The sequence below is a fragment of the Galeopterus variegatus genome, unplaced genomic scaffold, assembly GCF_000696425.1.
Source record: "Galeopterus variegatus unplaced genomic scaffold, G_variegatus-3.0.2 Scaffold2482, whole genome shotgun sequence".
In the NCBI taxonomy this organism is placed as follows: domain Eukaryota; kingdom Metazoa; phylum Chordata; class Mammalia; order Dermoptera; family Cynocephalidae; genus Galeopterus; species Galeopterus variegatus.
The window spans coordinates 133,194-147,450 of NW_007728593.1; the positions used below are offsets into that span (position 1 = coordinate 133,194).

General features: G+C 41.0%; 1 protein-coding gene across 1 annotated transcript in view; it reads left to right on the top strand.

The window, feature by feature from the left end:
- The window catches only part of LOC103597978 (DEP domain-containing mTOR-interacting protein-like), a 143,238-nt gene extending 129,452 nt beyond the window's left edge, over positions 1 to 13,786 (top strand). Inside the window, exon 13 of the mRNA XM_008581876.1 lies at positions 12,241 to 13,786. Within this exon, the coding sequence (XP_008580098.1) occupies positions 12,241 to 12,369 (129 nt within the window). The 3' untranslated portion in view covers positions 12,370 to 13,786. The remainder of the gene's footprint in view (positions 1 to 12,240) is intronic.
- Positions 13,787 to 14,257: the final 471 nt, after the last annotated feature.

The following is a 14,257-nucleotide window of genomic DNA, read 5'->3' on the forward strand; positions in this document are numbered from 1 at the left end:
AGCCCGGGTCTGACTCCAGAGCCCTTGGTCCTTCCATTATATCCTAGTGCCCTTCAAATGTGTAAAATTATTTTACCTTTCTAGTCCTTAATTTCTCCATCTGGCTAATATTGGTAAAATATGTAATCTACTCTGCCAGAGGTTAGGTGTTCCCTGAAATGGAGATTTGGAGGGATCTCAATCTACAAATGCATACAATTCTCTGTCACCAATGTGCTAGGATCCTAAAGATGATATGACCCAGATGACACACTGGCCCATGGCCACTTTTTAATTGCAAGACAAGGCTTTACTCCCAGTCCTTAGCCAAGTCAGTATGGAGCACCCTCTTGATGTTTAGCACAAGTTCTTGAACAGAGGTACTCCTGAGTAGCCTCATTGGCAACCCCATTGCCTGGCCCACAGCTTGGGTGGCCCTGAATATGGCCATCTACTGGTAGAACAAGGAAGGATTTCTGGAGCAGACACCAGCTGCTTGGCTTCCTCCCCTGGGGTCATCCAGCAAAGGATGTCAAAGTTTGCTTAATCCATATCGCAGTGCACTCAAAAAGAGGTTGCTCAGTGCCCAGTCCTATTTATAATCCTTTTACTTTTCACACCAAAATTGTGTGTCTCTGCACAGAATAGGCAAAACACACAAACACACACACACTCTCACATACAGTGATCTTAGTCTGGATCAGAGCAACACCACCCTGAAGGGAGAATAAGGGGAATGGGAGACACTGACTCACCCTTGAAGGTTAATAATGTCACCAAAATACTACAGATCATCCCTTATGAACGAAATACTATATGCATTGCATTTATGAAAACAAAGTTATAATGCAGTTAGTTGCCTGATGAATAACCTTAATGTACTGCATCTTGTCTAGTAATCAATCTTTTGAGCTCTTTGGTATATTAATTTTGCATTTTTAGCATAATCCTGAAGAAAGTATAATACTTTCTGCGTGTTAAGCGGTTAATAATAAACATTTAAGGGCAAACTGATAATTGAGTAAAGGATTCTTATAGAGGAAAGAATTTGGGATAAGGGAGGAAGTCTGACCTTGTGGCACCTCTTTCTTCTTAGCCATAAGTTCACGTGGGAGTTGACTACACTTGTGTGGGAGTTGATATGTGTTGAGAATGTGTCTCCTGCTGTTGAAATCACCCCCCAACTCCATTCATAATTATGGGGAATTTTAGGGAACTTCTGTATACACAGTGTAAACCAGTTCTGTGTGAGGGTGAGAATTTGCTCGCAGGTGGTAGATTTCTTTCATTCAGTAGTAGAGGAAGTCCACAGAACTTTGTGGTTATAATGTGTATAATTGCTTCTTTTCTGCAACTGAATACTTCTTATAGCCTTGGGGAACCACCAGATCAACAGTATTCTGTCTGTCCTTAGTGCAGCAGACCTTGGAAGTGTTCCTAGAGCAATCAGGAGTGGCGTCTGGGAAGGTGACATGAACCACCAGTGTTGGTCGTAAATCCTTCATTCAGCCTAATCCCCATGTCTAGAAAGAATCCCCAGAAGGCAAGTTTTCATCCTGACTTTGGGAATCCAAGTTCTGCGGAGTGAACCAGTGTTCCCCATTCCTGCTGTCCTTTAAGTGCACCACAGTCCTCCTGTGATTGATCCGCCCTGCTGAGCAGAGTGAACCAAGGGTGAGCCTGGATCTGAAACAGACCTTTGATCGATTTGGGTTGGAAAGAGGCAGATTCTGTGCAAGACCAGAAGGCACTTTGAATTTCTCAATTTTAAACAAAAATGCTTTAGTGCTGCTTTTGTTATTGTTGTTGTTTTATTGTGAAAGATAATCATCTTACATACAGTTGGTTTTCTTTCAAGGCTAATTGTGCATTCTATTCTTTGGGAGCACCTCACAGCCATATAGCATGCTTAAAATGCACAAAGCTTAGAGGAAGGCTAATTCTCTGGAGAGAGAATCCTGTGTTTGTCCAAGAACTGGATCTGTGCCTCCTCCCACACCAGTCACACTCCAGACAGTTGCATAGTTGGCGGAGAGATTTACGGGGCTGAACATACAGCTGCAAGTTTTCTTTTCTTCTACTTTTTTTTTTCTTCCCCGAGAACAGTGTTCTGCTGTCTGCAGTAGACACAAACACACAACTTATTTACTAATGCAGCATCCAAAATTCTTAAGTAGTGTCCTTGCTGAATGTGAGTGTTTTTGTAAGCTTAAAGCATTCTATACATGTAAGGAATTCCTGCTTACTAGCAAATCTTGACTCAGCTTATGTGTCTGTGTAATATTTTGCTTAGGGACCATCTGTGAGTCCACTTATACTGTACGGCTGTTTCAGTTCTGAAACAACCTCATTAATGTGAATAACTTGTGGACAGGACCAGAGATTCTTTAATGGAATTTGACTGCTCTGTTTACTTTAAAATTATGTTGATTGTTTACAGTGGCTTCTGGATTCTCTATTCTTGTGGGGTTCTCTTGGATTGGAGCAAATTCTTTCTTATCACCTATTTTTTTTTTTAAATTTTTTACTTTCGATCTGAATGGATAACAACATCATTCAAAATCTATTTCCAGGGCCGGCCCGGTGGCACACTGCTACAGTGCGCCGCTTGGGAGCGCGGTGGTGCTCCCGCCGAGGGTTCGGATCCCACATACAGACCAGTTCCCGCTCACTGGCTGAGCGAGGTGCGGACACAACGCTGAGGGTTGCGATCCTGTTGCCGGTCCCGGTCCGGTACGGGCGCGACACTGAGGGTTGCGATCCGTTGCCGGTCACGAAAAAAGATAAAAAGGAAAAAAAAAAAATCTATTTCCATTTCCCAAACCAGAATCCAACAGGCTTTCCTGGCCCCATGCGCTGGTTTTTCTCCCTTATAGTAAAATCTGCATTCACTGGGCTGTTTGGGGGAACAGGGATTGTGCAGGAACCAGAATCCTCAACAAGAGGCATTCCTTCCTTGGGAAATTAACCCTGAATTGGGGTTTTCTTCCTGCATTTATTCTTTAGCCCAGGAAGTTACAGCAAGAGACATAGGTGGGATAATAGTTTAACAATATAGGCTAGTAACTTTCAGTGAAACAAGTCAGATGACATTCCATTAAGGCAGTTAAGTGATCCATTAACAAAAGCTTGATCTTAGCAAACATTCCTTCTCCCTCCAGCAGCTTTTCAGTAACCTTACATATCAATCAGTAACTAGTTTGTCTTTGAACCAGCAGCCTTGCAGTCTTACAAATCTTTATCTTACATCAGAGACTTCATAGCCTGAGGAAAGTTTCTTGTCCTTTGCAAGGTCAATATTTGAAACTGCAAGGCTTTGGAAAACCAGGCCCGGTGAAGTACATTTGCCTCAAGAATCCTCTACATTCTTCCCTGGATAAAGATGACGGCAATGACAATGGTGGTGAAAATGATGACCATCTAGTGAGCATTACTCCATTTTCAGGGGTGGTAGAAGGAAAAATCAAATGCAGTGTTCTTAAGAAATTCACTGCGTGTAAGAAGGGCATAGACATCAGTTCGGGGTGTTCATCCATGTGGTGTCAGTGCCAGTTTGGGGGAAGCTGATTTATCTGTTACTCAGGAGAAAGGGTAGCCTAAGGCTTAAGTACACAAATAGCCAGAATCCTGGCTCCACCACTTACTAGCTCCATGAACTTGGACTCATTACTTTACTTCTTCTGAATCTACACCTTCGATTGTGAAATGGAAATAAGAATAATAGTACCTGCCTCATAGGGTGTATCAGGACTTTTAAGTGAAATTAAACATGTAGGGAACTTTGGAATAGTAGTAGATGTTCTTATTAGTGGTTGTAGCACTGCCCATGCTGACTGGCAAGTTGTGACCTAAGAAGTGGTCTGGGGGTATGGACTGCTATGGTCTGAATGTTTGTGTCCCCCCCAAATTTGTATGTTGAAATCCTAACCCCCAAAGTGATGGTATTAAGAGATTGGGCCTTTGGGAGGTTATTAGGTCAAGGGGGAAGAGCCCTCATGAATAGGATTTGTGCCCTTATAAAAGTGGCCAGAAAGAGACCCCCTTCCCCTTCCACCATGTAAGGACATAGAAGGTGCCATCTACGAGAAAGGGGTCCTCACCAGATACTTGTTCTGCCGGTGCCTGGATCTTGGACTTCCCAGCCTCCAGAAATGGGAGAAATAAATATTTGTTGCTTATAACCTACCCAGTCTATAGTATGTGTTATAGCAACCTTAACAGACTAAGACATGGACCAAATGGCTAGGCTTTCATAGGTGTGGATAACAGAGGAGAAATAACAGATAATCCATAAGAAGGTCGTGCTTTCTCTAAATGTGTACACCGCTGCTTCTGCAGTTTCCAGTAGTATATTATGAAAACCAGATGTGTATGACTTTTTTCTTTCTGAGCTCTAGATTTCAACAGCTTTCAAATATTTCTTTTTTTTTTTTTCTTTTGTCTCTTTTCGTGTCCGGCAACGGGATCGCAACCCTCGGCGTCACACCCGCACCTCGCTCAGCCAGTGAGCGGGAACCGGTCTGTATGTGGGATCCGAACCCTCAGCGGGAGCGCCACTGTGCTCCCAAGTGGCGCACTGTAGCAGTGTGCCACCGGGCCGGCCCTCAAATATTTCTTAATCTATTCATAACTTTCATTGCTCTGGTTCGCTCTCAGTTTTTTCTTTTTTGATGTTTTGTCTGTCAAAAAGCCTCAAGCCTTATTCTCAGGAGGTCTGATCATGGTATTAATTTGCCACATCAACATTTGAGAGATAGCAGGTTCACAAATGGCTTTAAAGGTACGTGTGGTCTAACATGACAGCAGGTTTTTATTATTTTTGGTATCGCGTTTTGGACAACTTTGATATTATCTCTGATAATAGTTCCAAACTTAGGCATTTTATACATTATTATGATTAGTTTTGAAGTCTAAAAGATAGCAAAATTGGCTCTAAAAGTGAAATAAACTTGAGACAAGTAATAATTTTAATAAAATGGAATGTCAGCCTCTTTTTTATATGAGATTGTTAGTGCTCATGGTCAAAGAATGCGTTATTATAATGCTAACAGGTATGGTATGAGTGTTTAACCTTTAGTAGAACAAAATCTGGTGGATACTTTATAGCACTGTTTCTTAACGTAGTGCTGTATCAGAATTACCTGATATGCTCAATGAAAATGCAAATTCTTGGGGCACACTCCCAGAGAGTCTGATTTGGTAGGTCTTGGGTGATATCTGAGAATTCACACTTTCAGTCAACTCCTGGAGGTAATTCATATTTGCACTACAGTTTGAGAACACCCCTTTATATTGGAGTGTGCTTTTCACCTAAGCAATTAAGCAGTGAAAATGCCTTAACTCATGTTGACTGAATGCATAGCTGGGACTTCTAACATGCATCCGGCCTTCAAAAAGCCTTTCTCATTAATTGGTGCATTTCATGGCATAAGAAATATTCAAGAAAAGGTAGGCTGCAAACCTGGCTAAGCAATTAAGCAGTGAAAATGCCTTAACTCATGTTGACTGAATGCATAGCTGGGACTTCTAACATGCATCCGGCCTTCAAAAAGCCTTTTTCATTAATTGGTGCATTTCATGGCATAAGAAATATTCAAGAAAAGGTAGGCTGCAAACCTGGCAGGGATTTGTAAAAGAGAGTTCCACTTTTAATGAGAGCTTGATCAGGATGATCTCTAGAGCACATCTGAGTGTTCTACTTGATTAAAAATTTTGGTAACGACGTGCTACTTAAATCTCGTTTCTGCTTTCTGTATCATTTCATTGGGCAGGCTTCATGACCCTACTAACCAGGACTCGGCTCCTCCTGATTACTTTATGCATCTTTTGTATCTGTGTTATCTCTTTTCTCCTTCTGACTCTTTCTGTCTCTGAAACTTTCTCTCTCTCTGCCTATGTCTTGCTAAATGTTTTCTGTTATTTTCAGGGGAAATCTGAAGCAGCCTTCCTCAATCCTTCTTTCTTCTTCAAGATCAGAAAGAAAAAATTAGAGACAAGTCAGAGTGACATTCAATGAATGCAGCAATTTTATGGATGCAAGTTTCTTGGTGAATACAGATTTCCACAGCAATGAGAAGATACTTACGTATCTTAGGTGTAGTTTTTCTCCACAGCCCCACTCCCACTTTGGATGAGACAATTGAACAATTGTGGTGAGACTCCAGTCACATGAGGACAGATGTCCAATTGCAACAATCCCATGGACCTTCATTCTGTCTGGAGGGTTACTGGACATCTGCCAGGACTGGCGCAGGGAGAGGAATTAGAGGAAACATTATTTAGTTGGTTTGGCTTCCTATCAGGAGAAAAGCTGGAGTTCAGCCTAGGTATTTATCCCAACTTGATCACACCCTGAAATGTGCTCAGTCCTGCCTCCTTCTTCCTGTTAACTCCTACAAGGCCAACTTGGCTTGTTAGGACTTTTCTCCAATGTCTGCTTGCTCAAAGACATTACTTACCTAGGCTTAATATGTATGACTTGTGAAGGCTGTGTTCTTCCCTTTTCATTCAAGAGAATGTGTTCATATCCCTTCCTTTGAAAGTTAGAGTAGTACTTCCTCATGAGAGGTGAATTACAGAGCAGCCATGTGAACTCAAGACTGATCACTTTTCTAAAAACTGGGGAAAGGAGAGAATTGCAATCCAGGTTTTGAAAACAGATCTGATAAAGATGATTAGAAACAAGAAGAAAATTTCTCATTACCACCAATGGGTGGCATCTAAGCCTATCCCCTACCCCAAGTCAGAGGTAGCATGTTCGTAATGTGGGCCCATTGAGAGGTCTTCACTTGTTCTGTGTGGTTGTGCCAGTGTGCTTTTTAATAGACAGGAGAAATAATTTTCCCCCAAGCTGTGTGTTTCCTGTGGTTATTCCTAATGTGTGTTGATTTGCAAAACCTAATGTACCATAGATGTTAATTGAAATCCATTGTAACTGAAATATTACATAGTAATAGCTACATTTCTAGACCATTTTATACATTTTTAGTAACAGGACATTTGAACTGCTGGCACCACCACAGTTGTTGAGGCCACTTAGGAAGAGATGACGTCTTTCCTAACAGCCTAACTCTAAAAATACTGCCTTGAGTATAAGCATGATAAATCTTTTGAAGACTTTTTTTTTGCCTTATTCAAGGAAAAAGTTTGAAATAAATGTGTAAGTTTAGGTATTTTGAGGATTTTAAGTGACACAAAAAGCAACCCAACCTTAAATTTATGTAGGGCTGTGGAGTCATATGGACTTCACACTCCAGATGTGGCACTTAGTTATGTGACCTAGAGCAAATAATTTAACCTCTCTGACATTCAGCATGTTCATAAGGATTGAACTGGGAATCATGGGTTGCCAATGACAGTAACCCACTATCATAAGAGAAAAAAAAAGAAATCGATTGAAAGGATATAAAGTATGTAAGAGAATCAAAGGCAGGTCTAGAGAACCAAAAAGGACAGAAACTAGGGCAGATCTGGAGACCTAAGTACAAGAGCAAAGGAACGTTCTCTCCTGTGTTAGCTCCAGATTCAGTGGTGCCCATGAATGGGGGGAGAGGAGGGCACCTTGGTTGGCATTCCTGTCCATATCACCCACAGCAGAGCAAAGGTGATATCTGAAAAGGATATCAAGTTGATTTTAGCAGAAGGGCAGCTGGATTGCCAAAACCCAATAGATGTTACCACATGGCTGTTAGGAGGATTTTTTTTTTTTCCTTTTTGTCTTTTTTCGTGTCTGGCAACGGACCACAACCCTCAGTGTCGCGCCCGTACCGGACCGGGACCGGCAACGGGATCGCAACCCTCGGTGCTGTGCCCGCCCCTTGCTCAGCCAGTGAGCAGGAACCGGTCTGTATGTGGGATCCGAACCCTCGGCGGGAGCGCCACCGCGCTCCTAAGCGGCGCACTGTAGCAGTGCGCCACCGGGCTGGCCCTGGATTTTTTTTTTTTTAATGCCTTTTTTTTTTAACTTTTCCCCTTTCCTCTCTCCCCTCCCCCCCACACCACATCTGTTCACTTGTCTTCACAAATTCAAGGAATTGTGTCTTCTTTCCCCCCCTTTATTTGTTTGTGTGTTTATTTATATATTCTTAGCTCCCACAAATAAGTGAGAACACGTGGTATTTCTCTTTCTGTGCCTGACTTGTTTCACTTAATATAATTTTCTCCAAGTCTATCAATGTTGTGAATGGTAGTATTTCATTCTTTTTTATAGCAGAGTAGAATTCCATCATGTAGATATACCACATTTTCCTTATCCACTCACCTGATGATGGACATTTGGGCTGTTCCAACTCCTGGCTATGGTAAATAGTGCTGCAATAAACATGGGATAACAGGTATCCCTTCAGCAATATGATTTCCATTCCTCTGGGTATATTCCCAGCAGTGGGATAGCTGCGTCATAGGGTACATCTATCTGTAATTGTTTGAGGAACCTCCATACCATTTTCCATATAGGCTGCACCATTTTGCAGTCCCACCAACAGTGTATGAGAGTCCCTTTTTCTCCACAACCCCTCCAGCATTTATCATTCTCAGTCTTTGGATATTAGCCATCCTGACTGGAGTGAGATGGTAGCTCAGAGTGGTTTTGATTTGCATTTCCTGGATGCTGAATGATATTGAGCATTTTTTCATGTGTCTCTTGACCATTAATATATCTTCCTTTGAGAAATGCCTATTCAGGATTTTTGATTATGCATGTAAAGTACCTGGATTGGTGCTTGGAAAAGAATAGGTTTTTAATAAGTGACAGAATTTATTGAGAAGTTGCCTGCTGTTTTGAAAAGGATCCTGCCTGTTATACTCTGCCTCTTAAATGAATTGTAAGCTTTATGAAGGCACAGACTGTGCTATTTAAAGCCTTATTTTAGTTCTCCACTTAGTAGTTGGTGCAAGATGTCATAGCCTTTTCCCCCATAACACCTGTGATAAAGGGGCTTCATTTGCTGTTTGTGCTCGCCGAGGCCTGCTCGGGTGATGGCACAGGCAAGAAGGATCGTGGGATATGAGCGATTCACAGGACACTTGCTCTGACACCCCTCTTGTCCTCTGCTACTGCAGACAGCACCTGGGGAATGCAAGGGAGTGAGGTTGTCTTTATGGCTAGTGTAGCTTTGACTTCGCCATACTTTATGAAAGAGTAAATCAGTCTCAAACTTTGGTACTTGAGAAGTATTTGTGAGTGTGTGTACCCACATACAAACCAAAATCAAGAAATGGCCTTCTTTTTTTATTTTTCTAAAATTAAATTCACTTCAAATCACTACTCATCATGACTGATGACAAGTCCAATATCAGATCATTTTGGCACCCCTTGCCGGTGCCCTTCACCTTTGAGATCATACATGCCCCACGCCAGCTCACATCCCAGGGCTTATAGGTGGTCCCTAAAATGGACCTTAACCAGTGTTAGTACTGGCGCCACTGTTTCTTGCCCTGATGGCTGCCCCCTTCCCACCCCTGGACACCTGGCAAAGGTCCTGAGCAGAGGTCACAGATCACTCATCCTCCCAAGCACACAGCCTTTACAACTCAAGGTTCTATGGCCTCCAAGAGCCTCGCCATCAAGAGGTACACAAAACCCCATCTTTGAACCAAACCCATGACCTCTCTCTCCAGTCTACAAGGATCCACCCACTGTTGGCATCAGACCTCTCTTCCCTTCAGTTTGTTTTGTTTTCTTTTGTTTTTTACTAAAAGTTTTCTTGAGATATAGTTCACATACCATACAATTCCACCCATATAAAGTGTATAATGCAGTGATTTTTAGTATATTCACAGAGCAATGCAACCATCACCACAATCAATTTTAGAACATTCTCATCACCGCTAAAAGAACTCCGTATCTGTTACCAATCACTCCCGTACCCCACCTCACCCCCACCTCCACTCCCAGTCCTAGGCAACCAAAAATCTTTCTGTCTCTATGGAGAGGAGAAACAGTGATTACATGCTCAACTTGTGTAGAGAAAACACCCTAGGAATGTAGGTTGGGGAGTGGAAAATATTGAGGTTTATGACAACAGCAAGTGTTTATTGAGTAAATAACCACTCTTCTTACTACCGTCCATTTTCCATTTTGTTTTGCATGTAACCATAAAGGAAGTGGGTATTTTTAAAGGGAAGAAATTAATAGAACCCAGCATTGGTGTAGTACTTGTATTTACAGAGGTTTTAAATGCATTATCTAATTTGAACCTGTGAGGATAGGCATTTTTACCTAACTCTTTTATAAATGAGACACATTTATGTCATTGACATATAGAAGAGGAGAAATGACTTGATTAAAATCATCCAGCAAAGGAGGCTAGGACTTAAATCTGTGTCTTTGATTCCAAATCACATGTCTTTTCTACAGATACAGAGCTGTCTTTATACTTTACAATTTTGGTTTGATTGAGTGTTCACTGCTAAATTAATTAATTATTGGGACCAGGTATGCACATTAATTACTCAGACATTGTATTTCAAGTATGAAGATGAGAACAACAGGTATGGGAGACATCACTAAATTAACCCATCAAACCAAACAATTTGACTCCTTCCCTTCCCCTCTCCCCCACTTCTCTCCCTTCTTCCTGCTTGTTGTTTTGTAATTCTTCCTTTTTATTTTCCTATTCTCCCAGTAAGAGAAGAGATAGTATATAAGGAGCAAAAAAGCCTTCAGGCTCAATCCTAATTGTGCTTTTTTGCTTGTACATTCATTCATTCAATTCATTCAATACTGACTATTTATTGAGTACGTTAGTTTCCTACTGCTGCTGTAACAAATTAATGCAAACTTAGTAGCTTAAAACAGTACACATTTCTTAAAGAGTTCTGGAGGCCAGAAATCTAATATCGAGGTTTAGTAGGTCTGCACTCCTTCTGGAGGTTCTTAGGGGAGACTGTTTTCTGTTTCCTTACCTTTTTCAGTTTCTGATGGCCGCCTGCATTCCTTGGCTTCTAGTCTCTTCCTTGAATCACTCTAACATCTTCTGTTGTCAAATCTCCTACTTCTGCCGTTGACCTTCTTACCTCCTTAGAAGGACTCTTACAAAGTCCTTATACTTTGGGCCCAGGGTAATCCAGAATAATCTCCCAGTGTTCAAGTCAGTTAATTAGCAACGTAATTCCATCTGCAACTTCAATGTCCCCTTGCCATGTAAGCTAACATATTCAGGGGTCTCAGGGATTAGGACATGGACATCTTTGGGGATTGAGGGAATTATTTTGCTTACCACAAGTACCCACTATGTGCCAGTCACCATACATACTTACGTTCTGTTTTGTTATGTTTTGCTAATAAGATGTACTTATCACTGACACCTGGAGATCTGTGTGTCTCTCCATTTTTCTATATGAGTGACATAAACAAATCACTCATGTCCAATTTCCACCTCTTAAGGCACACAACAGATAAACCATCTGTTAGTTTGTGCCATCCTCTGATGCAAACACCAACCTCAAGAGAAATACCTCCATCTGGGGCCGTAGCTGTGAGTCAGTATCAAGCTCACTGTGACGTATTCTGAGTGGCCACTCACAACGGAATGATGCCCTTCAGTGTATTGTAATTCTCTCTCCTACCGCAGGGTGACCAACGCGCAGTCTAAAAGCTAGCTTTTGTTGGCCTCATTCATTTTCATAATGGTGGGAAATGGGGAAATGTGTGTCATTTATCATATCAACTGGGACACTTCAATAAGTGAAAGGAGACACTATTAGTAATAATGCAGGAACAGTTGGTAAAAGAGGCCTGTCCAGGGAACACTGGGCTATCAGGTCTCCCAATATATTGAGTCCATATGAATAATAGCTGTAAACACTGTGACTCTAAGAATGTATTGAGTACCTCATAGGTTCAGAGCACTGTAAGAGAAGCTTTATGTACTTTACCTCATTTAATTCTTACAACAAGTTTATAAGGTTGTTGGTAGACTATTAGTAGTAGTAATATTAGAATTATTTTTAATCATCCCTATTTTAGAGTTGAGGGAAATAAAGCTAAGATTAAATATCTAGCTTGAGCTAGTAAGTTTCTGAGTTAGGATTTAAGCCTAATTTTGTAAAACACTAAAACAAGTGCTTTTCCCATTTATACTGCCTTCCAGACCAAGTGTAGCTCCTTGGAGATTATTGAATTGGAGTTGTCAGCAGGGTACATTTGGATACTTACTGTAAGAATGAAGTTTTCTTTTAGGGCTGCACACTATTTTTATTAAAGGTCTGCAAAAAATCAGGAGCTATGACAGACATTCTTTCTTTCCATCTCTCCTTTAGGTCTGTCAGTTCGTCGTCTCTGTCAATGGGCTCAACGTGCTGCACGTAGACTACCGGACTGTGAGCAACCTGATTCTGACGGGCCCTCGCACGATTGTCATGGAGGTTATGGAAGAGTTAGAGTGCTGAGCAGCCAGGCCTCCCAGCACTCTGGTGGCCTGTAGTGATCACAACCAGAAGCACACAAAGTAATTCAGTGACAAGACTTCCATGCAAATGGACGGCTGTGGATATACGAATCTTTTTGCCATATGTACACATCTTCAGTTGAGTTTCATACACTGACTGTGGAAGAACCGGGTAACACATCTTTTAAAAAAAAAAAAAAAATCAATGTAGAAAACGTTTAGGAAACAGAGTTTTCCTACATGATAGAATTGCCTTACTAGATTTCTATTTGTAGTTTTCATTCGTTGTTTTTTATTTTAGATTGCAAAAAGTTGTTGAAATGTTTCTCTGGCCAAAACAGCAACCTACTAAAACCCCCTTCTTAGGAGTCCATAGAATAGTTGTTGCAGGCTTCAAATTGTACTCTTACCAAAATTAGCAGGGGACTGTTTAATAAAGGATCTAGATTTCACCAAGCTTCAAATTAAAGCAACATCTAAAAGAATAGTATCTGTTAACTAGCATTTTCAGGAAGGTTCTAAAGCATTCAATTGCTTAAATTAAAGCCATCAAAAAATGACTTTTTCTTAATTCCTGCCTTTATAACAAATTTAACTTAATATATATTTCAATTATGGCATTAGTTGAAAAACAGAAAGCCAAAAACTTTGTGATGCTATGGACGGGGTTAGATAGGGAGATACTATTTAAAATTGTTTGCCCCTATTTTCTCTTTCTGAGCCTAGATCATTTTTGTTCTATAAATAAGCTACAGCAGCTTTCTAGAATTAATCCTGAATATGTTGAATGTTAGAACAGAGAAGTTCATATATACACATATAATTCAAAATCAAACCTTTTGACGAGATTTCATTTTGAAAGTGTCCCTTTTTAAGGGAAGTATTCTAGAACTTGGCCCATATGTGATAAAACTTGAAACTCTAAATTGCCTACTTAGCTTGAATTTTTACTAGCTTTCTAGTGTGACATATTCTAAGGACATGACATGCTGCTTATTGGTGGGGGGGATTATTTTTCACCGAAATTACCATCGTGTGTTGTCACTTGTATATATTGCATGTTTCCTTTTTTGATCTAGAAAAGAGTACATTTGGGGACTTGGTGTGTAGAGGAAATTTCTCAAAGTGCCAAATTAGGGAGTCAGGGAATGCTCAATTTGTCTTCATTTCAGATAATGAATCTGAACAACAAAGTTACTTTCTTATGCATTAACAAAATAAAATATGAATGTTGTACCTCAGCATTTTTTAAGATAGGTTATCATAATGTATTGGTACTGGTGGGATGGACATAAGACGTTATATATGTATAAATATGTATATGTTTCTGGTAATCCAACTTTTCTGATCTGTAGCTTTAGCGAGAAAACTGAATTCTGAAGAAATATAGAATGTCTGACATTAATACTGTTGATCTACATTCGAGAAATGTCATTGCCTCTGTGTGTGTGTGCATTTATACTGTATGCCAGACTCTGTGCTTTGGTATTTAACATATATGATTCCTTTAATCCTCATCGCAAGATAGATATCATCACCCACATTTTCTAGATGTGGAAGCTAAGACTGAGCAAGATTAAAAATGTACTTTTAAGTTCGCACAGCTGCAAGAACTAAGTAATATAGCTTGAATTCAAACATGGGTTTTGTTTTTTTGTTTTTTTTTTTCCTTTTTGTCTTTTTTCGTGTCCGGCAACGGATCACAACCCTCAGTGTCGCGCCCGTACCGGACCGGACCGGCAACAGGATCACAACCCTCGGTGTCGCGCCCGCACCTCGCCCAGCCAGTGAGCGGCAACCGGTCTGTATGTGGGATCCGAACCCTCGGCGGGAGCGCCGCCGCGCTCCCAAGCGGCGCCCCGGAGCAGGGCGCCCCCGGGCCGGCCCGG